Below are 25,432 nucleotides of genomic sequence, written 5' to 3'. Positions count from 1 at the left end.
AAGAATATTTTTATAAATTTTACACTTAACCTACTTGAAGAATGCTGTAGTGACTGTTGAAGTCCTTGTTAATATTTTATTAATATTAGAGTTTATTTTTAGTTGGGCTCTACTCCAGACAAGGTGCCCCATATACAACTTGGTTAGCAGCAGCGGCTAACCGGCAGCTAGCCCTACTTTAACTCACTTCAGCTGAGTGGCCCAGTCCAGCACGGCTCGGCACGGCCGAAATAAGCCGTGTGGACGGTCTTTCTGTCGAGTTGTGTGTGTGTTACAGTCTGTCCGTGTTTGTTTAAGTGTTGGGTTTCTTTATATGAGGTTGCAGTTGGAGTTTCTCCCAGCAGGCAGCGGTTAGCCAGGCTAGCTAGTTCAGTCTAAAAGGAAACCCCCAACTTGTGAAAGATCTCGCGAGATTTGTTAGTTTTACCAAAAATTGTTATTTTTCTAACTCTAACTAAGTGTTGTCTTGCCCAAGACCTGACTAGATCATACCTGAAGCGTTGTCTCATGATATGAAGTAATAAGATTATAAAGGAAGAGACAGTGCGTACAAATCTCGCGAGACATTCGCAAGTTGAGGGTTCCCTTTTAGACAGGACGGTGCTAGCAGGCTAGTTAATACGTAAAGTGAGAGAGCGGCTTACCTTTCTTTCTGACTGGCATGGTGGGCTCTGGCTCGGCTCGGTGTGGAGCTACTTCTGTGTTAGCCACATACACTCCACACACAGGGCGGCTTTTATCGATTATTCCGCCGGTTAAACCCCGCTGTCAACGCTCCAAGTCGCGGCTGAAGAAAATCCCTCCACGACGACACCAAGTTCCCCTCCGAGCCAAACAACCTCCAAACTCCCTGTCAGGGGAAAACTGACACGTCCAGCGAAAATAACAACACCAAGTCTCCAGGGACAACGAATAAAACACAGACAGGAGCCCGCTTCAAACTAATATCCTCCAGAAAGAAGCTCCGTCCGTCCTTTACCGACTCTCCGAGCTGTACTTCCCCGCCTGAGAGGCTCCCTGCCCGGCGTGCACCGCGCAGGCTGACCGCGGTGGCGACACTCGGCTGGTTAAAAAGTGGAAATCTAGCTTCCACCAACTGGGACCTGCCGTGTGCCAAACTCCATGTAAAAAACAGTCGGTTTCCGTGCAGGCTGAGCGCCAGGCGGTGCATGCATGAGCTGCCCGCTGCTGCTGCTGTGGTGGAGGGAGCGGATCAGCTCCGGAGCTTTGATGGTCGGTCCAGAAATAAACTCAACTTCAAAGTCCAGCCTGGTGCAAAGCAGGCGGCCAGGCACACCTAAACTCACGCCGTGCCAAGCCCACACTGATTTATCCCGCACTGACACGCACACTTGTGTTATTCCCTGCACAGCACTGCGTTGTGCATTCGTGTCAAACTTCTCTCACAGCAAATCCCTCCTCTTTTTCTTCTACTTCCTCTTTTTTTCCTCCTTATCCTCTTTTCTTCCTCTACTTCTTCTTCTTCTTCTTCTTCCTCCTCCTCCTCCTCCACCTCCCCAGGTCTACAAATTCCAAACTTTCCTCCAAAATGGCGTCTCACAGAGCTGGAAATGTGAACCATGTGATTTCCAAAAGCCTACCCCTCCAACCTGACGCCCAATCATGCAGCTCACCTACAAGACCAAGGAAGAAGAGGAGGGTCAGGGTGGAGGAAGAAAAAAAAGTTTTAGATCAAGAGAAAGGGAAGGTGAAAGTCTGGGGAAGGAGAGGAGGAGACAGGAAGAGGAGAGAGGGAGGGAGAGGAGGTGAAAGTGGGATAGTGACATGTAAAGAAATCAAACATGAGAGATGAAGGATGGAAAAGAAGAGATGTAAAAAAAAGGTAGAATGAGGAGGAAGACAGGCGTGAAAGTCTGAGGAAGAGGAGCTGAAAGTTGGATTGTAAAATTAAAAAAAAAAAAAAAGCGAACAGACAAATGAAAAATGGAAAGAAGAGATGTAAAAGTAGAATGAGGAGAGGAGAGGAAAACATTTGAGGAAGAGGAGGTGAAAGATGAACTGGACAGTCAAATATGGAACAACAAGATTGTAACATTTCTAAGGAGGCAGATGAGCCTCTGGACAATAATGCATAAACATCAGGGCTTCAATATACTGTGATTTATTGATATTTTTAAATCAAATTATAGGAAAACTGCAACAGTACAAAGAACAAACACCTATATGGACAATATTTGAGTTAAAAAGTTCACTTTTTTATGTGATCAAAACAGGAAAGATAGTTAACAGCACTGCTGTCTACCAAATACTTTGTCGAGACATAAGAAGATGAAAAGTGCGTAAAAGATGTAACAAGATGAACATTTTGTAAAAGGTGTAATAAGAAAACTACGACACAACGAGATGAAAAAACATAACAATATATACAAAGACAAACATGACATAAAATATGTAACAAGATGAGACAGATTGGTTTGGTGTTTTCCAACACAAGGATTGTTCAAAAATCTGCCCAAAATGATAAAAACAACATAACATAATAAATAAAGAGTAAAAATAACATGCGGTCGGTTTCTCTTATAATGAATATACAGATATGAAGACCACAGAAGAATAACTAAGAATATGTCATATCAAAGTCGTACTGAGAGACTGGATGTGTTTGCATAACTAAGAAATACAACTTATGAATATATTTTAATATACTGTAATACTTAATGTGTTAAAAAAAAAAAGCCCAACTCATGGTAAACCCGCCCAAACCCATGTTAACCCGCACAGTGCAACTCCAAACAGCACAATCGTGCACGAGTGATGTGTAACAGGATTTTATCATCTGGATACAAACAAAGGTAACTGTATTAAGATGTAATCAGATTACAGAAACATTTAGTAAAAAATGGAGATTATTAGCAGGATACAGTTTTAAAGTAAAGAGCGATATATTACACAGCTGCCAGTTTATTATCATGACCTGCAGTAAAAAAATGATTCACTGTGTGGAAACTTTTTAAATCAATCAGTCAATAAATTGGACACAGCAAAGGAAGGAACAGCTGGACAAACTAATAAACCTAATAATCAACATAAAACACGTATAAATCAATTATTAATTGACTATCTATTTTGATAATCGATCATCTTGAGCCATTTTTAACATAGAAAAAGTCAAAATTCTCTGATTTCAGCTTCTTAAATGTGAATATTTTCTGGTTTCTCTCTGACAGTAAACTGAATATCTTTGAGTCACTGACATTTTATGAACCAAACAACTAATTGATTAATTGAGAAAAGAATTGACCGATTAAACTAATTAATCATTAGTTGCAGCTCCAAAAACATTTTATTCAGCAAAACTAATTTACCAGATTTTATACTGAGGGAATCCAAAAGTAACAGAAAGTAATCAAGATACATTATCTTAGTACTGTGATAATTAGATTACATCATACATTTTTTACAGACTAATCCACCAACAGGCAGCTCAGAGGTTCACTGATGAACATGTTATGTCTCATTTGTTTCAATCTGCACAAAATCTGAAGTGTCAAAACAACAGTTCATCTTTTTATTGAGGATTATTTCTTGTGAGACAAACAAATGAGTAAATGAACATCAGGCTGCTCTGAAGAAAACTCGACACGAGTGACTGAGACCAGAAACTCATCAGCAAACTGTTTACTGAACTCATTAATCAACTGAGAAGTAGATTAGTTTTACCATAAACTTAGACAATCAACCAGCAGAGTCGCCCCCTGCTGGCCATTAGAAGAAATGCAGGTTTAATACACTTCTTCACTTTTTAGATCCATCTGCAACAATCTGCAACAATCTACAACAATCTACAACAATCTGCAACAATCTGCAACAATCTGCAACAATCTGCAACAATCTACAACAATCTGCAACAATCTGCAACAATCTGCAACAATCTACAACAATCTGCAACAATCTGCAACAATCTGCAATAATCTACAATAATCTGCAACAATCTGCAACAATCTACAACAATCTACAACAATCTGCAACAATCTACAACAATCTGCAACAATCTACAACAATCTGCAACAATCTGCAACAATCTGCAACAATCTACAATAATCTGCAATAATCTGCGGTCCAAGGAAGTGAGTAAACTCTGAGCAGAACTATTCCTTAAAAAGATCAGCGCTTAAATATCCACGATGTTTCATCTGTGTCTGACTGCTGGACTCAAATTCTTCATCATGTCACTGAAAATACAAATACTGAACACGTGACCTCTGTGTCGTTTATTGTGACTCCGCCCAGGGGGAGGAGTCAGAGTAAAGCTGAATAATGTGGAGCCGAAAGGTGAGAAGAATCAAAGAGGAGACGTGAAACTTTGGGAAAATGAAGCCATAATTTTTAATTTCCTCTTTTTGTTGTCAGTTTTATTTTGGCAAAACAAAAATATGAATCAGAATTTGAATATATAATATCTATAATAGCTGAAATGTGAATTCTTGCATACATCATAATTCAGAAAATAATATTTTTTATTTATTACATTATTGTTGTACAGAGTTGAAAGTTGATCTCCCGTCACTCTGGATTATGATTTTTTATTTATTTATTTATTTATTTGATTGGGGTTTGGTTTGGATAGTTTGTCCTTTTTTTGTCCTTGCATCCCAATTCTTTCTTGATTCTTTATGTTTTTCCATAATTATTTTTCCTTTTTCTTTCTTATTCTTCCTGTTATTGCCTTCTGGTGATTTAATGTGCCACCTGTTTTATTCTGTGCCAATATTCAATTTTATTTATTTATTTTCTAATATTTTTGTAAAATTTCTGTTGTTTTGTAGACGTCTCACCTCTAAACACGTCTTTATGTCACTTTAAAGTCATTTTAGATACAGCAAAAAAAAAAAAAATGTTCAAAAACCAGGAAATGTACAGTTTTTCTGTTAACATAGTTTTGTGTATTTGTATTTTTGTTTATTTTTATAGATGGATGTAGGGATGTAATAATATATTGAATACTGCAATAAAAAATGTATCTGTGTTATACTGGACTGTGAAGTCACATTGTTTATTATTTTATTAGTTTTATTTTGTTTTATTAAGCTGCATTGTTTTTGCTTGTCAGTTCTAATTCAAACATTCATTTCCAAGACAACTCATGCTAATTTTTTGCACATGCTGTGGCTGCCTGTTTTATTTTATCTTATTTTATTTTCATTAAGACATAAGCAGAAACATTTAGAGTTTAAAAAGAAAAAACAATTTCATATGAGTGATAAAATGCTGTACACATCAGATTTATTATTTGATTAAGGATGGTTTTACGTGAGTTTTTGGCGTCATTTCATCCCTATTTGTAAGTAAATGTGTTGTAATTAATGCACTAATTAAAAATCATTTCCTGCTGCATGACTGATGAAGCTTTAGAGCCCAGCAGAGAGGTCAGAGGTCAGGACAGTGAACCGTCCTGCAGGACAAATCCATCCTTTGATCCCAGTGAAGATGAAACATCGTCGTCCTCCTCCTCGTCCCTTTGTCTCTCTTTGTCTCTCATGTCGTCTCTCATGTGCTGATGCAAACCACTCGAAGCTCTGGCCCAGATTAAAGAGAGCAGTTCCGGTGAAAGAGGGAGGCCTTTATTTTTAGACGGTCATGTTTAATGAATGACCTCGCCTTGAGTCTCGGGCTCGTTGTATTAAAGTAGAGAAGGAGAGGTCTGCTGTGCTCTGCTCTCACGCCATCTGTCACCTCCTAACAGCAACAGACATCAAATTTGGCTAAAATATGAAAAGGACAAAGAGACGTCCGGGGTCAGAAGGTGCAGCTGGCGACAGCTGATCGAAATGTTCTGCGGTCGATAGTTTTATATTTCATTCACAGCGATTCTGGAGTGTTTATTCCAAGATGGTCACCTCTGCTGCAGCTGCAGCAGATAAACTGAGCTAAGATTACTTTTTTTTTTTTTTTATCATATTGAACTGTAATTCTGGTATTTTAAAACCTGGACCCTCTTTTTACACATGAGATCTAAATGACAAAATGTTTTTCACTTCACAGCGTCGTCGTAGCGAGCAGCCATTTTATTTTTTAAAGTGTCTCAGAGTCTCTTAATGTTAATAAAAATACACATTTTTAAACCATAATACTTATTTATCTTTGGTTTAGAAGTTTTAGTTTTTGACCTTGAAGGATTTTTTTAATTCCTTGAAGTTGTGAATTCTTCAAAGTGTGTCCAGTAAAAGTGCTTGTTTTTGCCTCTGACACAATAACAACACAGTAACACAAACAAACATTATGATATTTTTGTCATCATGTCTTTTCGTGTCATTTTCGTCCTTCATTAAAACTAAAGTAACAAGCCTGTTTAGAAAAAATGTAAAGAGCAGAAAGTACAGACGTCTGTGTTGTTCCATCATATTTGTCTTTTTGCACATTTTAAGAAGTTTTCATCTTGTTACAGGTTCATTTTCATCAGGCGTCGTTTTTATCTTGATCCGTCTTCTGGCATCTCGTTACATCTTTTATGTCCTTTATGTCTTGTTATGTACTGTTACGTTGTTTTCTTCTTGTTACATCATCGTCTTCTTGTTGTCTTTTCCATCGTTTTTGTCTTGTTACATATAATCAACATGTAACATCATGTAACAATGTGACATCTTTTACGTCATTTTCATTTTTGCAGTCATCTTATTACACTTTTTCCAATGTTTTCTTCTTGTTACGGATGTTAATCATTTTGTCTGTTGTTGTTTTCATTTTGCTCCATCTTTTCAGCCCTTTTTGTTTTCTTACATCTTGTTTATGTCTTTTTACGTAGTTTTCATCCCGCAGTAAAACTAAAGTAACAAGCCAGTTTTAAAATGTAAGGAGTAAAAAAATACAGATATGTGTCTTAAAATGTAGGGAAAAGAAAAGAAATATTCAAGTAAAGTACAGATTAAGAGTAAACAGTACTGAAAAATTAGTACAGTAGCAAAGTATTTTTACTTAGTTACTTCCCACCTCTGGAATAAAAAGCTTGATGATAAATCACCTCATCTGACTGCAGTTTGTTATAAAGGCACATTTCTGGTTTTTTTTCACGACATCTGTCACCATGAGAGAGGCGATGAAACCCTCCTGCTCTTGTTTACATCACACCTGCATGAGAATTCACACTTTTTTCTTCATTTGGTGTTTTTAAGTCTGAACCACATTCATATGACTGACAAACAGCACATTCAGAGCCAGGAGACGAGGTTTAGGCCTGTCCAAAGAAACACTTTGACATTTGGTTAGCTTAGCTTAGCATAAAGACTGGAGACAGAGGGGAACAGCTGGTTTATCATCACGGTGTGTCAAAATAAAACAAGATGGTGGACCAAGAAATGCAGACGGCGAGGCAGAAACAGTTCAAATGTATTTAACAAAGAAAATAAATGAACAAAAAGCTTATGTAAAGTCAGGCAGGTCAAAACCAGAGTCCAAAAAACCAAGAGAATCCACACAGGTCAAGTCCATGAAAACAAATCCAACACATGAAGATCAGGAGTACAGAGGATGACACACGAGGGCGACGATGAACTGACACAGAAACAGAGAAACAACAAAAAACCCCAAACCGTGACATTTCTTATCTTACTTGTAGTGCAAAAAAAAAAAAAAAAAAAAAAAAAAAAAAAATATACATATATATATATATATATATATATATATATATATATATATATATATATATATATAAACCATGTGAATAACTCAACAACAGCAGTGTCTCCCAGAAATCATGACCCGCTCACTCAAGATAATCCACAGACCTTATTATGAGCAGTTTCACGTGATGTTTTTCTTCTTCTAAAACTTCATATTAATATCAAAAATTATTGCAAAAACTTAACATTAATGCAAGAACTTAACTAATACTGCCTGCCTGGAGTCTAGAATGAACTGACACTGGCAGCTGTGGTGACATTGCAGTAGGTGCTTCACCAGCCGCTGCCTGACGAGGATCTGAACTCTACTGAAGGACCTCTTAATGTTTTTTTTTTTACATCTATGTTGTATTGTTGGTGCTAACATGTCGTGTTTTCAGTGAATGTGATGTAAGAGCCAGACTGTTTGTGTTAATACTCATGACGAGTGTCTAAACCACATGCTGTGTGTGTGTCTGTGTTATAGGAGTGTGTGAGAATTATGCTTTTTGTGTGTGACTATGGCTGTTCCAGCCTGTGTGTGTGTGTGTGTGTGTGTGTGTGTGTGTGTGTGTGTGTGTGTGTGTGTGTGTGTGTGTGTGTGTGTGCAACATGTGTCGCAGGCTCAGGCTGCCAAAGTCCAGATTTATGCCAAGATTAATTATGAGCATGTTGTCCAGATCGGGATGAAAACTGACATGACATGTGCAGTAATCACATTACAGAGTCAGACAGCGGCGCTCGGCTCAGTTCTCACACTGCGGGTTCTGGTGCAGATGGACGGATAAATCCTGCTCTGTTCTCCACGTTTGACACGCAGCGTCTGAGCTGCTGCAGCTCTGCAGCCTCGGTGTTGTTCTGGTAACACTCTTAGAAAGGAGGGATCCAAAAGGGTTCTCCATTTGAAGGGCTGAGGTTCAGCCCAGAACCATTTGCCTCTGAAGAACCCTTTTTGAGGTTTTCACCTGTTTTTTTGTCGAGCTGTTCCCTGAGAGTCGGCGATTCGGATCAATCGATTCTTCCAGTCGATCTGTTGTTTTTTTCCTCTGTGCGTCACAGGATAAATCAGATAGAAGCTACAAAATGAACCGGGAGAACATTTAAATCATGAATTAAAGTGAATCATGAATAAATTTTTATATCAGCTGGTGCACTCAGGACCAACATGCTGTATCTGTTGACTGATGAGAGAAGATGAAAGGAGCAGATAGTAAAGAAGTTTCAGCTCTAGTTTTTTATCTGCATTGTTCACAGATCAATGCAACAGTATGACAGACTGTAAACTTTACAAACCGAGTTTCTAAATGTGTCTCAGCTCCTCTGTTCTCCCACTGTTTATCCACTCAGCACCCGGACTGATTCCCTGTTGCTGAACCCTGCTCGCCTCTAACTCTCCCGTCTCATCTGAATCCCAGAAAGTAGCACCGCGTCCTCGACAACGCCTCCTGTAGTTGAACTTTACTGTGAGTACGAGTGTTTCTTCAGTGTTTCCGGGGTCAGTGTCCTGCCACAGCAGGCCAGAGACTCATGTAGTGACTGAACTGCCATTTTACTTGTCTGCCGTTTACGACGTCTGCCTACGGTGAAATTAATGGTCGTTACTGACTCACCTGTGTGTGTTCAAAACACAACTGTTACGAAATCACCACAAACCACAAAACTAAAGCAGAGAAGAGTGATAGAAACGGAGCGCAGCTGACAGACTCTTCACCAGACATCACATTAATCTGCCTGCATCCCTCGACTCCTGCTGGACTCAAGACTGAACTGAGTTGGTAGAACTGGTTTCATCTGGCAGTTGTGGTGACATTGCAGTAGGTGCTTCGCCAGCTGTTGGATCTGAACTGTTCTGAGTGACCTCTTCTATTTTTTTTTGGTAGTATTTTTCTTTTACTTCGTGTTTTAGATCATTTTGGTGTGAGTTGCAGAGTTTTGGAAATGTTGGTGATCTCTACTTTCTCTCTGCAGTAGAATCCATCAGAACTAATTTCTTTTCTACTAGAAAGAAAGCAGTTCCTACATGAAACAATATTTGTGGATTTTCTTGAGTAACCAGGTCATGATTTTTGAAAAGAGACGCTGGTTTTGAATTTTTCAAATGTATTTCTTTGGTGAGCGCCATCTAGTCCCATTGTGTTGTAGAGAAGGCTGACATCTCTTCAGCCGATATCTCAAAAACTCTACAACTCACATCAAAAATATCGAGGTGGATAAATAGTCCTACAGGTAAGAGGAGAAATATGTATTTTTGATTTTGGGGTGAACTATCCCTTTAAAGAATCATAACTTTAAAGTACTTTCACTGCTAGAAGTGCAGAAAGTCAAGTCAGTTGTATAACAGTCCAGTGATGGTTTACAATGTCACACACACACACACACACACACACAGAGTTACACATCTGTGCGTTGTATCATCTGAACCACAATGGTGCAACACTGTGTCTTGGCATAAACTCTTCCACAGTGTGTGTGTGTGTGTGTGTGTGTGTGTGTGTGTGTGTGTGTGTGTGTGTGTGTGTGTGTGTGTGTGTGTGTGTGTGCTGGCTCTACAGTTACAGAGGGCCTGTTGGGATGGAGTGTGTGTTATTAAACAAGCGCTCCCTCTGTCAGCTGACCCGCCGTCACTCCGGTGAATCAGCGTGTTGGAGCTTCAACAACGGAGCTTTTGTCTCCGCTGACGGCACGAAGCGGCGGTCCAGAATCACACCGTTGTTCCTCTGCCACCCCGTCTCTCTCTCTGTCCAGCCTGCAGATCAGCGTCAAGCAGCGTCCGTTTATCCCATTGTCACCTGAATGCCACTAATCTGCGTCACACCGACTGCAGCAGAGACGGTTTGAAACACCGGGGACCAAAGAAGCAGATCTGTTCACTGATCATCATCCGAAATCAAAACGACAGCAGCTGAAACCCAACAGAGGATTATCACTACTGGTGTCACATTAATTCCTCTGTGTGTGTGTGTGGGAGGGGTTGGGGGCCGCACTTTCTCCTGGAGGTCAAAGGTCACATCAGAAGGTCCATCCACTGGTGCTATGAAGGTCTAACACCATGACATAATTCTTAAGTTACAAGTCCTGCATTCAAAATCCTTCTGATGTAAAAGTACAGAGGTATTATTTATCAGTAAAATGTGCTTTAAGTATGAAAAGTGAAAATATATTACAGTACATTACACTAATGGAGCTAGTTTTATATATAGTTTTATATTTTATTTTTTTATGATTTACATTCAGTTAAGTAGTTTCATCCAGTGATTTGAGTTTTTTTAACACATGATTTTACTTGTTACTGAATATTGTTCACATTATTGCAGTGCTGCTTTTATTAAATCAGAGGTTTTCAAAGGTTTGACGCCCATTTAGGGCCCCAGCATACGACTGAGAGCTGCATAGGAAAACACACTGCAGGATCTGTCTGAGGAAGATGTATAAAGGTAAAATCAGTAGAATCTGTCAGTCGCTCCTAGTAAACAGTCTCTTTCTCAGGACGTCACATACAGATGTTTTGAGTTGGTAAAGTGTCCCGAGCTGATGACAAAATAAGAAAAACAGGAGGAAGAGTCTCTCAGAATCAGAAAGATCTGTATTGTGATGAAATTATGAATGACTTCTCATCACAGAAATGAACTATGAAAATATAAAAATATAAATAGAAGCAGAAACAGACAAACAGCTGCAGTAACAGCAGCTTTAAAATAAATTAGAAGTTATGTACATTGTGCAGATTCTTCACATTTTGCAGGTTATTTAGACGTAGTGAGTTAAAAAACACAAATAGATGTTAGAACTACTAATTATAATTTGTGCAAAATCGTTTCTGCAGTTGCAGTGTAAGACTGAGGTGTGTGTGTGTGTGTGTGTGTGTGTGTGTGTGTGTGGGTGTGTGTGTGGGTGTGTGTGTGTGTGTGTGTGTGGGTGTGTGTGTGTGTGTGTGTGTGTGTGTGTGTGTGTGTGTGCTGATCACAGTCTGCAGATGTAGTCACTGCCACACACCTCTGATGGGCAGGTAGAGAGGGGAAGTAAGTAAGTACAAATACTTGGCTACTGTACTTAAGTTGAGTTTCTTAGGTATCTGTACTTTACTGGAATATTTTTTTGACAACGTTTTCCTTTTGCTTAGGGAGTAAAAGTAAGAAGTTGTTTTTAACACAGTTTAGTACTAAAAAGCACCTTGATATCTGAGCACAGTGTCACAGAGCTGCTGTAGACTCTGAGTCTTCTTTAATCTTGTTCACCTGTTTTCTGTTGTGTTCGTTTTCTTGTATCAAAGGTTCTGCAGGTCTGTTTCTGTAGAAAAGGCCTCAAAGTTACTGATGATGAAGTCATGTTGTTAATATCTAATATGCTTTTCTGGTTATGATATCTGGGGAGCCACTCCCACCTGACCCTCTCCCAAAGTCTGGTTCCAGACCCAGTGCTATGCGCAGAGGTGAGCCCAGCTACTTGGTACTGGTCCACCTCCCATCCTGTCCGTGGCCTTAGAAACTGTTTGGGACTCCAGGGGTCACCGCGCCTGGATCCGATCGCTGCCTTTGCCCGGTGCCTCGCTTGCAATGCAACTGCAACCAACGTCTATCAGTCAGGGAGGCGGAGCCACAGGGTTTCATGTAGTTCTTCTGGGTTGTGCCTGGTCGAGTGCCACAGGTCAAACAAACTCTAACAGCTGATTAACTCTAACAGCTGATTAACTGACAACTTCAACAAACAGTTCATAATATAATTAAATATAGATCAATCATCATATGGGTGATGATAATCATAAAATAGAAAGACTCAAAACTGTACAGAAGCTGATGGACTGATCTGAAAGGTCCTGGAAGAGAAAACAAACCTGCAGAAGGCAAAGAAGGCGACACTGACACATCAGTGGACAGTCAACACTTTTAATCATATTTATATTTATTACAGAATGATTTCTCCATCGGTCAGTGGGAGCCATCATATTACTGCACAGAACGATAAAATGTAAATCAATTAGGAGTTAAGAAAATTATTCTGTCTTCACGTTCTCAAAACCTCAACAAAATAAATGTAATATTATGTTGTACATAAAAGCTGTTATTTTATATCCATTTATCAGTTGTTGTTTTTTTATCAATATGTGAAATGGTGTCTTTTAAGTACTTTTCTTTCACGCTTTTATTGATTGTTCTTCTTTAATCTGCTTATACTCACACTTATACTTCTGATCAAAATTAACACAGCAGTAATGTTTCTTTGAAAACACTTTACAGTATCAATCAGATCCCACTGCAACACAGTGTTTTATATTTACATCATTTAGGAGAATTATGGTGAAAGGCACCTTAAAGGTCAACTGAAACAGGCTTTTTAACAGTGACTTCAAAGTCAAAACTTTCTGCTGATCTTTGCTTCATGCTCTTTAAGTCGAGTTAGTTTGTCTGAGAACCTCTTTCATGTTGTCAAGCTTTTGGTGTCTGTCACATTCAAAGCAACAAAGAACTTCTTCATGCTGTTTGTCGCCATGTTCCAGAAGAGCTGATGAAAGTCTCCATCCTCACTCATGCTGCCTGCTGAAGATGATCTGTTGTCTGCAAACAACGCTGAATTGTTGAATTTGAAGTGAAGTGGCAGTCTGTCTTTTGTTTTAGGACATGGGACACCTGAGACGTTGATTGCATCCAGAACTGCTGGCTGCTCACCATCTGCGGATGTCACCAGAACCCTGATCTTTTCTGCCGCATCTTTTCCAAAGATTGAGAGCACAGAATCAAACAAACATTTTTGTGGTAGTGTGAGTCGAGCTGAACCAGCCTGAGCAACGAAACACACAGCATCAACCTCACTGAGACCATGGTCAGCAGAGAAGAGATTCAGCAGATGTTCAATGATCTTCTTGTGTCTTTCTATGCCTCTGATATCTCCAAAGTCTGGAGTGTCAACAATGGTCAGTGAGTGTTCGATTTTAAAACCCTCCTGGTGGTTGAGTTTGTACACAGTGACTTCAGAGGTCTGACTTTCAGCTTGTGACTTTGACTGATCAATTAATTTGAACCTGAAATTGTCGTTCCACTCCACACCAACTATGTAGTTGATCATTCCATTGATCAGAGTGGACTTTCCTGATCCCGTCTCTCCAAAAAGCACAATGGTTTGATTTTGCCTTGCGCTTTGTTTGCCAAAACTGTATCTTCGACATCCATCTATGCCCATATTTTCTTCTCTTAGGAGTAGTTTGTAAACTGAGGGTGATTCAGAATTTATCCTCTCACTTGTACTTTTGAGGAATTCTGTGAGAGGTTTAACTTTTGTTGTGCAGACATTAACAGAGATGCTTTCTTTGCTTCTGCCAGCTGCACCACAATCACACCTGACCCTGACAACATATTCTGTCTCTGACTGAAGTCCTGATATGATGGCCTTTTCAGCTCTTGACATCATTTGGTTCCACTGGAGATCTTCCTCTCTCACCCCCTCGTCCGTTTTGGCGTACTCCACAATGTAACTCAAAATCTGGACATCTTGTCCAAGCTCAGCAGGTTTGTCCCAGCTAACTGACATCTCACTTGAGTGTGGTTCAACTTGTGGTTTTCCAGGAGGGCTGCAAGCTAAGGTCTTAATGGAGCCACTGATCTCATTGGCTGGACCAACACCTACTGAGGTCACTGCTCTGCATCTGAACATGTACTCTGTGTTTAGACTCAGACCGCTCACTGTCACCTCTTCAGCTTTTGATGTGGTCTGTTGTTGCCACTCTTCCTCTCCACTGACACAGAACTCAACAGAGTAGGAGGTGATGTTCTCTGCTCCAAACTTTGGTGGAGAAATCTTCAGTGTCACACTGTTGTGGTTTATGTCTCTTACTGTTACTGTTTCAGGCTTTGAAGGAGGCTCAAAGTTCTCAGTGACAGAAAAGCCGTCTTTATAAAGGTAGATGCTGGAACCTTTCTGCTTCTCATTTGTTGAACCAACTACCAAGAACTTTATGTTCTTGTTCTCCTTGTTGGTCTCTGCAAAATCACTGAAGAGCTTTACTTTGTGCCTCATAGTATGTGCTACTTCTTTAGAGGCGTACCATTGTTCCTCCTCTACATCGTATGTATGTGGATCTTGAGGGTCGTCTGGTTTGGGTGTTTGCTTCAGATAGTTTGATAAAGCTGAGAGGTACGGTTCAGGACTTCCCAGTGAAGTGAAAACAAAACACACTGCATGATCTGCATCCAGACTTTCCTTGTACAGGTGATTTTGAGATTGGATGATCTTTTTGTTCTTCATCATGCTGGTGAAAGACATTAAAATGCAGATTTCTCTCTCTTTACAGTCCATCCACTCATTCAGATTTTTGCTGTTGAAAGGAGAAGAATGAATCTTCTTCAGGATCTCTGCGAGCACAGCCTCCTCTTCTCCTCCTCCTCGGATCGATGGAAGTTTTTTTGCCAAAGTTTGTTGGAATTCCAGTTTGAACTCAGAGCACATCACTTTAAAGGATTTCAGATTTTTACTGATCTGTGGGAACTGTTTTGCAGTGGTGGTTTTCATTGCATCATTGCACCTCATTTCCAGCTCACTGAAGTCCTCCAGGACACTCTGTGATTCTTGAACTAATCTTATACTGATCTGACGGACAAGTTTAGCTGCAGAAGAATGTAAACTTGTCAGTGGCAACAGCCAGACCTTCATTGGTACAGCGTTTTCTCCGTTGGCTCCCAGCAGTTGTGGCAGGCTTTGGTAGACTTCTACAGCATCTTGAAAGGATGTAGGAGTTTTCTGAAGGCAAAAGTCTCCAAAGAATCTGCAGGAGAATTTCTGAACATTTGCTTTGTCTTCCTCTTTCATTTTCAGTGAACCTTCACCCTCAATAGCAAGACTGGGAAGTTTCTTGATCACCAACTTCAAGTTACCTTGGATGTCTTGATGATCTTCCTTTTCAGACACCTCACGGTCAAAGACAAAGAAGGCTTGTGCCCCATAAAGGATACCTGTCACCACATGTGTTGCTATTCCTGTGTCAAAGACATATGGATGCTTCACATTTCCTCTTCCAAGATGATTCATTGACAGTTCCTGGAACTTTGTGGTAGCTTCATACTTCAGTGTTACTCTGGCCTGATTTTTGGAAGTCTTATTGTCGTTCAGGTATTTGGCCGATCCATCAACGTTTACCAGTCCACCCAAGAAACTTGCTTTCAGAGAGGCTTCAACCTTTAGTGCTGAAGATTTGTCCTCAATTGATTCAGATGCAACTATCTCAAAGTCAGTCTTTGGTTTTGGTCTTTCTCTTGTGTCTTTTTCCAGGTCATTGCCGTCCCACAGTGTCATACCTGCCAAAAACAAGAGAAGTTAAACTGCATTGTGTTGCATGTTTGTAAAGCTCAGAAAAGTTGCACTTGTGTTTTTTACTTTGCAGTATTGGTTTTCCAGGCCTCTAACAGATAAATGTGGTTTTCATGACACTGAGTGACCAGGGGCAGAAAATTTCAAATCCTGTTCCTGTTGGTTCCCCACCTAAATATTTAGATTAAAAAGTTGGAGCTTATTATTTCAACACTTGTTTGACCCTTTGTTAAGCTCCTCCTCCGAACAGCAATTGCCCAATCATAGATTAGTAAACATAACTAGGCACTGCAGGTCAGTCAAGCTTCGCATTTCCCAACATGTTGAAGCGGTGTGCATGGAGCTCCATGGGGCGTGGAGCAATACACCATGTCTCATGAGTTTGGAGCGTTCCATTTTGTTTGTCGTCTTTAAAAAAAAATGTAAAACCCGAGCAAATGTGTGTTTTACTTTGTGTTCATCTGCTCTAAGCTGTAAACATTAGCATGTTCAGCTAACAAGCTTACTTCCTGCAGTGATGTTAGCTTCAGTCTGTTGGATGCACTGCATTTTCTAAATTAATGGTTAATTCCCATTAGAGGGTACTGGGATCAGTTATGTGGGGCTTTGAGGAGGAGGATGTGGACCGATGCAGAATCAAAGTGGGCTGATGGTGATGCATCTCTCTTTGGCTGGTTCTCGTAGGTCTGAGCCGGGTTAGCTCAGCTCAGGTTCAGGACCCTCTACATCAAGGAAGACGAGGTTGAGGCTGTGAAATCTACGGCACCAGAGGAGGAAGAGGAGATGCTGCAGCTGCACCACCATCCAAAGGGCACAAGAAGACACTGGGCGGGTTTTTTAAGAAGTCCTCCTCCTCCTACTCTGCAGCTGCTTCTGGTCTTACAGACCAGCAGGTTATTGAGGCTGAACTGAAAAGCTATCTGTCAGCTCCTGATGCAGACAGTGAGACCAACCCCCTGGCACGGTGGAAAATCCACTGTAAGACATATCTCAGAATGAGCCTCCTGGAAAAGCAGTGTCTCTGTATTTCTGCCACCAGCTCACCTTCAGACCAGGTTTTTAGCACTGGTGGTAACATCGTGTCCTGCCACAGGGCAGCTTTAAAGCCAGATGCTGTGGACAGACTCGTCTTTTTGGTAAAGAACCTGTGAGGGTTACCTAAACGATGTAGACGAACTAAAACACGAAGCATGCTGGTTTACATTTTGCACTATTTACTGTACTCTGATTCTACCTCAGAAAACATTCATGAAAAGGTTGTAGGTGAGGTTGAACCACTACAAACATCTGAAATTGAAATGTTTCCTGCCCTGAGAGTTTGATGTGATAGAAGGTCAAAGCTTTTACTTTTATTTACATTATTTGAATATGTTTTTAATAAGTTCTTTAAAAAACAAAGCCAGAGGTACCACTCCCCAAAAATGGAGCCAAAACTGACTGAATATTCAGACATAAAAGAACAAAAGAACGTTTGCAGTCGGTGAGGGAAGGAATACTGCTTCTCTTTATTTTCTTTTGACACTAGAGGGCAACGCTCAAAGCATGTTTGCATGTTTACAGTGTTATTACAAAATGTTCGCACAGTGCTTTAACTTATTTCACCTCATTTTATGTTAATAAACTATATTCTAAATTCAACTAATGAATCATTTGGTTTCTTCAGGTGACAGACATTATCAGGATACTTTTCAAACTCACAGCATTATTAAATTATATATCGTGATAAATATCGATATTGATCAATACGTGGAAAATTATCATGATAATAATTTTTGCCATATCAAACTGCCCTACTTTACATGTTCAATCTGCCACCGTCACCACTGTGAACTGCACACGTGCAGCGCGAGAACAGAAAGCTTGACATAGGTAGCAACAGTAACTATGGAGGGCGGGGCTTAGCAAAGGGTCAACTGCCTTTAGTAACTTTACATGTGAATCCTCACCAGGGACGAGTGAATCTTGGCGGCAGTCGTACAGCATCCCGAGGCTGAACGGCCGGCCGAGCGCCGCCACCTCCATCGTTCTGCTGCCTTCAGTGTCCATGTCTGAGAGTAAACCAGAGGAAACAGAAAGGATGTTGCTTCACTCCTGTGACGCCGCTGCTTTTCAAAGTGTCAGTCATCTGTTACCTCACTGCAGGGTTTACAAAACTTTTTTTTTTTTAATCTGAGCACCCGCTTTTTAAAAATGACAAACCATCACGACCAGATTTACAACAAGCCTCATCAATAAATCTTGGGAGAGTTAATTTGTGCATAAATTAACGTTTCTGACCATTTTACTGCTGTTTCCACATCACCTTATATCACCTGCACACATGCATATACATGATACTTAATACATGAGAAATAAATACATTTAGCTGAGTTAACAGCTCATCTCATCTCATCGTTTTTTATTTCCTTTCATCAAGAAAAAAAATTTGAGACATTAAAAAAATGTATATCAAAAATATCCACAGTGAGCTGATTTGTCATCATTTGGGTGCTTGAAAATTTAATGCCATTAAATTTAACCATTATTTACTTTCACTTCAACAAGTTCACTCAATAATTTTTGCAGTATAAAAGTAAATAAATTATCTCAACAAGACATTATTAGGTAGTGAAACTTTTTTAAAAGTTAAGAGTTTGAGTTGGGCTCAAAAATCTACTAAAGTAAGTTGATTTGAAAATTAGAGGTCTTTTTTATGGTGCAGGACATTTTAGTCGACTTCATAACTGAGGAAAAATGTCACTTTAAAGTTGAAATTAATAAGTTCTTGTTTTTTCTCTCATCGGTTAAACAAAACTCACATTTTAAATGCTTTAAAAAGCTGTACTGCAGATATAAATCTTAAATTTTGCAGAATTTCTTCTATTGTCTTTTATTTGTTTGGTGACCCAAATAAAATCTCCTGTGACCCACCTGTGGGTCACGACCCAGTGTTTGGGAATGACTGCTTTATTGTAACAAAGAAAATCTGAAGTCGAGAGCAAAATAAAATGTGTTTTTGATTAAAAACTTTGATTAAAAATTTGATTTTGTATGTGATTTATATGTTTTCTATTCTAATGAAGTGGATTAAAAATCCTCTTTAACCTTTTGGACTGATAAACTCATAAAAGCAAATTTAAAACAAATCATTGTTTATATTTGATGAAAAGTGACTTTGAAGGAATTATTTGTTTCTTTCCTGTTCTTTGTTATTTACAGCTGAAACTTATACACACAAATCAATGAATAATGTATAATCAACATCAGAATGGTTTGAATAGAAGAGCTGAGCTGTTTGTTTCATCCAGAACTGATGCATGTTGTTGAACTCTCACTGGTCTGTTCCTAGAAATGCCTTCAATGCAACCACAACAGGAAATGTGTACATTGAATTTGTATGAAATATACAATTACAAAGAAAGTCTTGACTGTTTTCTTCTGCTAAAGTAGAATAAAAAATCATCTGGAAATAAAATACTTACCACCTGTCAGCTGCTGCTCTACTGACTTCAAGTCTGGAGCCACATACTCGTTCACCTAAAAAGATAAATTCAATTATTATGATTATTATGATTATTATTATTATTATCATTATTATTATTATTATTATTATTATTATTTTAAATTGGTTAACTGCGGAAATTCCAGGATTCATATTTTCAGAATAAACCACTGACAAAAAGAATCAAAGCAAATATTCTCACTTATGAAGTTGTTATTGGGCAGATATTTAGCTTAGTGCTTAGATGCTTAGTGTTAGTTTAATGTTAGTGTAGTATTAGCTTAATGTTAGCTTAGTTTTATCTTAATATTAGCTTAGTTTTATCTTAACATTAGCGTAGTGTTAGCTTAACGTTAGCTTAGTGTTATCTTAATGTTAGCTTAGTGTTAGCTTAATGTTAGCCTAGTGTTATCTTAATGTTAGCTTAGCAACAGGAACTTTATCATCCCACCGAGATTAAAAATTAAAAATAATGAGCTCAGTGCTGCAGAGTTGGTTAATGCAACTAATTACTTGTGATAGCAAGTAATAAGTAAAGTAATATTCCTACTTTTTAAAGGAGTAATAAGTAAAAACTAACTTGTTACCCTTCATGAGTAAATTTTGATATTTTTGTTGTAAAAAAAAATGACTCAAACTAATTGATGAATTAATCCTGTCACAATCTGGTCACTTAAAAAACAGGTTCAAACATGGAGGACATGGATTTTATTTATTTTTCAAGTCTTTCTTGTAACGATTATTTTTTATTATCATTTAATCTGTTGAATATATTCTGGATTAATAAAAAACTTCTTTTGTAAACAGTTTAAATATTTTCAATTAACTGTTAGAGCAGAGGAAAAAAAAACAGAAATTTTTCACATTTGAGAAGCTGAAATCAGAGGATTTGGTCATTGTGGCCTTAAAAAATGACTCAAAACGATTAATCGGTTATCAAAATAGGTGTTGATTAATTTAATAGTTAAAAACTAATTGATTAATCAACTATCTGTTGCAGCTCTGAACAACAAAGAGTTCGGCTTTTAAAAGCGACAGTGACTCTGTTGTTTTTCTGTTTTCGTCTTGAAAGCTTGTGGAGCTGAAGAACGACTGACACTGACCAGGTCTCACAGAACCAGACCGTCTCCACACCAACCATCATCAATCTGGTGAAGGTGAAAAACACTCTGCCTTCATTAGATTTCTTTAAACCAACCACAACCGTCACTGTCATATTCAGGAGCGGGAGAAGAATTCTGACTGAAACAGTCGGCCAATGGCAGGGTTACACCCACAGTCTGCTTCCTGTGAGTCAGACTGACACCGACCTTTGACCTGTCTGTCTCTCTCAGCTTGTTCTGTGGTGTTACCTGCAGCATTATGACTGCGCTGTTTGTCGTTCCTGACTGTAGCCTGAGAACAAGGTGTGGAGCTGCATGTTTGATTTTTCTTCCTTGGTTCTCCGTTCATGCAGCTGAATTACCTTTAATAAGTAACTAGATGATAAAAGTGTCTGCAGGGTAACAACAGAGATAAGAAGTGTGTGGAGTTCATACAGCTGAGACAGACACTGATACTTGATGATCTGTTCTTCAAGCTTCCCCTCAATCACAGAATTTACAGAAATCAGTTTTGTTTCATTTTATGCAGACGACACAGTTTTATCTTCAGGTCAAATAAAATGATTGCTGTAGTTTGTGTCGGACGTCTTGCAACTTTCTCCAGCGATATAATAATGATTTTTACTGTATTCAGTCTGACAGTCGACATGAATGAAACTTCATGTCAAACAACAACAAACTATCTGACAGACGTTTTGATTCAAATCCTTCAAACTTTGAAAACTAAGTGCAAACATTTAGTGTTCAGTGTCTTTTGTTAGCTGAGAAGCAGCTCTATAATCACACTGTTTCTGTGTGCTGCTGACCTGGACAAAGTTGTTCATGACTTTATTTCATCCCTGTTGTGTTACTGTAACTCTCTATAATCCAGAAACACAAGTAAAGAGCTTTTTTTTCGGTCTTTTAGTTCAAGCAGTGGTCAGCAGAGATCAGCTGCCCACAAACATGAGCTCAGATCAGGTCAAAGGTCAACAAACGTGAACTTTCAGCACCACAACACAGAGACGTTTACTGCAAAATAAGAGAAAGAGATTCTAACAGTGTTCACACGTTAGACTCATGTTGGTCTGAATCAGTTAATCCACGGTTGGAGAACAGGTGGAACAATGAAAGAACAACAAAAGAGAGTCCGTGTACTTACAGTAGAAAGGTGTGTGATCCTCTGAAGCAACTCGCTGCTTCCTGTCTTTATATTGTCTCTGAGGGACAAACTCCAGCTGATCTTTGTTCACTGACAGAAGGAGGTGCAGAAGAGAATCAGGCTGATTTCTCAGAAACACTGTGACCTCTAGCTGAGCTGGATCCATGGAGGTGTTCAGACCCAAACAGACTGACAGCTTCCCCAACCAATCACATTACATAATGATAATAAACATCACTTCCTAACTGGAGGCGGAGTGAAGGAGTGAGCGAGCAAACAGCTGATTGGTTCAGTTTTCCTAAACGAGGACGTCCTAAACTGCTCCGTGGCACAATGTGTATCGTGGTTTATTGAAACAAAATCGGACACGCAGACTCATTGAAACTACAGGATTAAGAATGGACAACTGTCTGGCAGCAGTACGGATGGACACTGTAGAAAAACGATTAAAGGCTCGTCTTCCACGATCGATGTTTTCCTCAGATGTTCTTGGTCGTCCACTCCTCCCTTTATCCAACACCGTCCCCGTCTCCATAAATTTCTTGTGCCATGCATGAATTGACGGACGTGACGGTGGATGTCTTCCACACTTAATCCTGTAGTTTCGCTGAGTCTGCGTTGTAAAGAGACTTTGTGGACACCCTGTAGTTCTGATGTAGCAACCTGATTGGTCAACTAGATGTTTACAACATGCTCTGATCAGTATGACAGCACACCGAGCTCGTCACTAAAAATATGACTCCACACAGAAGGAGGATGTTTTTGAATCATTTCATAAAAGAAAAGAAATCATGAACCACAGTGGGTCTATAATAGACTGTGAGCTCCTGTCAGACTGTTTCAGTAACATTTATAGAATAATTAAACAAACTTTCTTTAATGAATATAATTCGTGGTGCTGTCAGATCGCTGCAGACTGACCCTTTAATACAGGAGCTGCTCTCCTTGTGTGTTTTTGAGAGGATTAATGCCAACAAATATGAGAAGTTTTCAGGACTTTATGACGCTCTGAAGTTATTGGACATGTTTCACACACAGAAACTGTGTTCAGCTCCTTCATCAGCTGTTCCCCGCTGAGTCAGTGACATCATGCTACCAGCTTAAACATACATGTGAAGTTTACAGCTGAATCTGGACATGGAAAATGATTTTTTTCAGCACATATCTTGAGGGAAATTCAACTGTACCTACATAGTATTTAAGGTTCAAGCCCAGAGGACAAGCAACCTACAGTTTGTGATGTTTGTTATTATTACAATTATTATTTTTGTTATTATTCGTAGGAGTCGTCTGCAACACAATCTGAAGTTCTGTGAGCTGTAATAGCTAGAAACAACAAACTTGGTCCAATAAATGTTTTTATCTTTAATCTTTTCTTCTTCCTCTTATTTTCTTTTCATCTTTATATTTTCTATTTTAACTTTTCAAAAAGCCTCCTGTGGACATTGTACTCACCAAGTTAATATCTGAGATGTGGAAACAAGATGACTTCACTGTAAAAGAAACAGATGATCAGACAAATTAAAAACAAACAAACAAACAGGTGAGAAAAACATTTTTTTTTTATTAATGTGTGTCCATGTTTTTATGTCTCATTCTGTGTCCCTTTTTCCAAACTTGCTTCTTATTTCTGTAAGTCACTTTTATTTGACAGCTACTGAAAACTAGTGTCAAACTTGTCTATGAGGTCTAGTTGATGAAACTTTTTATCACCACTGACTCTTGTGTCTTGACTTGTTTTACTGAGTTTACATGGATTTGTGAGAATTCATCTGTCTGCTCTGTGCTGCTGCTGCAGTGAAGATTAAAACCTGTTCAATGCTTCCATCTAGTGGCTGCTACAACACACTGCTTCAAACACCTCCTGCAACTAATGCTGCTTATCAAGTCAAACCAACTTTATTTTGACAGTAAAGTCAAGAAAAACATCCTAAAACTGTTCAGAATGGAAAACCAGCAGCTATCAACTGTTTAAATGTACAAACAGAAATGTGATTATTGTTTTAGGACACAAATGTGACTCTATTCTTTAAAGCAGTGTTCAAACTTCTTCCATGACCTCAGAATATATTGGACTCTAATTTTAAGTCGTTCCTCAGTGAACCACTAGAGGAGCTCATGTACCACAGTTTGAGAATCTCTCCTGTTTAAAACATCAGATATAAACTGAACACACCTCAGGAGAGACAGTCCAATCAGAGCTCCTCCTCCTCCTCAGTACAGTTGAGTTTATTCTGCCATCACAACAACACTGTTGAGACTCTGAGCTTCAGAGGACAGACACGACAGAGACAGTCAACAAAACAGACTTATAATAAAACCATCATATAAATAAGAACATATTAAAATACTCGAGGGCAGATATTTGACTGTTGGAGGTCAATAAACACAGAAAGAACAATTCCTGAAGAGGAGACTGATGTAAAAAGTTTATCATACTGGATACAGAACTACACAAAAACATTTAACTGAAAAACTCTGCTGGCTTTGATTTCATTCCACCTTCTGTGTGTGAGTCTGATTTCTGTGTTCTTTAGAAGCATCATAGTTCTCTTCATAGTTTAAATGTGAACTTAATAAACCAACAGCATTAGATTTGATCTATTAGAGACGTCTTGATCAGAGGTCAGATAGAGTCACTGTCCTCGTCCCTGAATCTGCTGCAACAATGTTCTCTACCACTGCACCGTTTTCACACTTCAAAAGGTTCAACGCATGATATATTATTTAAAATTATATGATAATGTTGAAAACTTCAGATGGAGGTGGACAGGATGGAGTCTAGACGCATGAACATAAAGCACGTGTTGCCTGATCCTCTTCACAGACTGAGTTTCCACACAGGAAGAAGCTGATGAGTCATTTCTAAAGCGCCTTTGGGTGGAGCTGAACAAACTCAATGCTCTCAGAACAACAATTTTTTATATGTTGTTGTCAGATTAATGTCAGAAAATTGATAAATTAGCTTCAGCTAAGGCTAACTGTGACTGAACTCACTGTGGTTTGTTTTTTGTTTCTGTTTTGTTGCTCAAAAATGTACATTTTCATCAAAGTTACACATTTCTATGTCATTGTACTTTTATAAATAAAAAGTCAGTCAGTCTCTGTATTTTAGTTTTGTACTTACCAGTGTTGAGAAAAAACAGATGGTAGTTGATTTTTTCTTCAGAGAGAATCAGAGAGACTTGTCTCCACTGCAGCTCTGCAGACTGAGAAATACTTTCACTTTCACTTGAAGAAATGTGAAATGAGACGTTGGAGCCCCTCCTCTTTCAGAGTCACTCCACCTCTCAGTGCACAGGCTCACTGCCAACATGAACCCCTCACCCTCCAAACATTTAATTTTCAAGTAAAAGGAAAAAAATACAGACTGAATAAGAATCGCTGCATCCACTGGACGACCTTTTATTCAAGTACGTCATGAATGAGGATTACCTCGATGATCCTCTTTCACTCCCTTTTTCTCTTCACCAGGAAATGTTGTACCTCTGACCTTTCTGTAACTCCTCTTCAGGTCTCTGGCTGATAAAGCTCAAAGTCTATCATGATAGTATAGTTTCATATCAGTAGATATTGATCATTATTGATCATGTAGCTTGTACTCTGAAGGGTGGAAGCAGCTGAGGTTATAAAAGAAGCTTGTTGTCTTACCAGTGTTGGTTTGGATTCTCTTCCTGCAGTTTACACACGACGCTGTTCTGATGCTGATGATCCATCCGTCCATTTTCTTCCACTTATCAGTGGTTGAGTTACGGAGACAGAAGGCCGAACATGACGTCCCTCTCCTCCACAAACA

General features: G+C 39.1%; 2 protein-coding genes across 14 annotated transcripts in view; both read right to left on the bottom strand.

Moving 5' to 3' along the window:
- Positions 1-1,625, bottom strand: part of dlg1b (discs large MAGUK scaffold protein 1b) — a 130,808-nt gene extending 129,183 nt beyond the window's left edge. For 3 of the 13 annotated variants that reach the window (XM_084731923.1, XM_084731927.1, XM_084731926.1), the window contains exon 1: positions 645-1,623. In XM_084731923.1, the coding sequence (XP_084588049.1) occupies positions 645-663 (19 nt within the window). In that variant the 5' untranslated portion in view covers positions 664-1,623. Of the gene's footprint in view, positions 1-644 lie in introns of all 13 variants that reach the window. The other 10 variants (XM_084731928.1, XM_084731929.1, XM_084731936.1 and 7 more) reach the window with 6 other exon arrangements.
- A 10,858-nt stretch (positions 1,626-12,483) lies between these two features.
- Positions 12,484-24,781, bottom strand: LOC146317259 (verrucotoxin subunit beta-like). Its single transcript, XM_084731921.1, has 6 exons — positions 24,764-24,781; positions 23,813-23,903; positions 23,092-23,129; positions 21,637-21,726; positions 17,858-17,959; positions 12,484-15,898 (listed from the first exon to the last, which is right to left on the bottom strand). Exons 5-6 carry the CDS (start codon positions 17,955-17,957, stop codon positions 13,032-13,034), a joined length of 2,967 nt encoding a protein of 988 aa, XP_084588047.1. The 5' UTR covers positions 17,958-17,959; positions 21,637-21,726; positions 23,092-23,129; positions 23,813-23,903; positions 24,764-24,781; the 3' UTR covers positions 12,484-13,031.
- Positions 24,782-25,432: the final 651 nt, after the last annotated feature.

Source organism: Lutjanus erythropterus, chromosome 12 (genome assembly GCF_056507025.1).
Source record: "Lutjanus erythropterus isolate fLutEry1 chromosome 12, fLutEry1.hap2, whole genome shotgun sequence".
NCBI lineage: Eukaryota > Metazoa > Chordata > Actinopteri > Lutjaniformes > Lutjanidae > Lutjanus > Lutjanus erythropterus.
This window is presented reverse-complemented; position numbering and strand designations above follow the sequence as displayed.

Coding starts and splice junctions, on each gene's coding strand:
- LOC146317259 (XM_084731921.1), bottom strand. CDS start 17,957: ATGGACACTGAAGGCAGCAGAACGATGGAGGTGGCGGCGCTCGGCCGG. Junction 15,899..17,857: donor CCAAGATTCACTCGTCCCTG/GTGAGGATTCAC, acceptor TGTTTTTGGCAG/GTATGACACTGTGGGACGGC.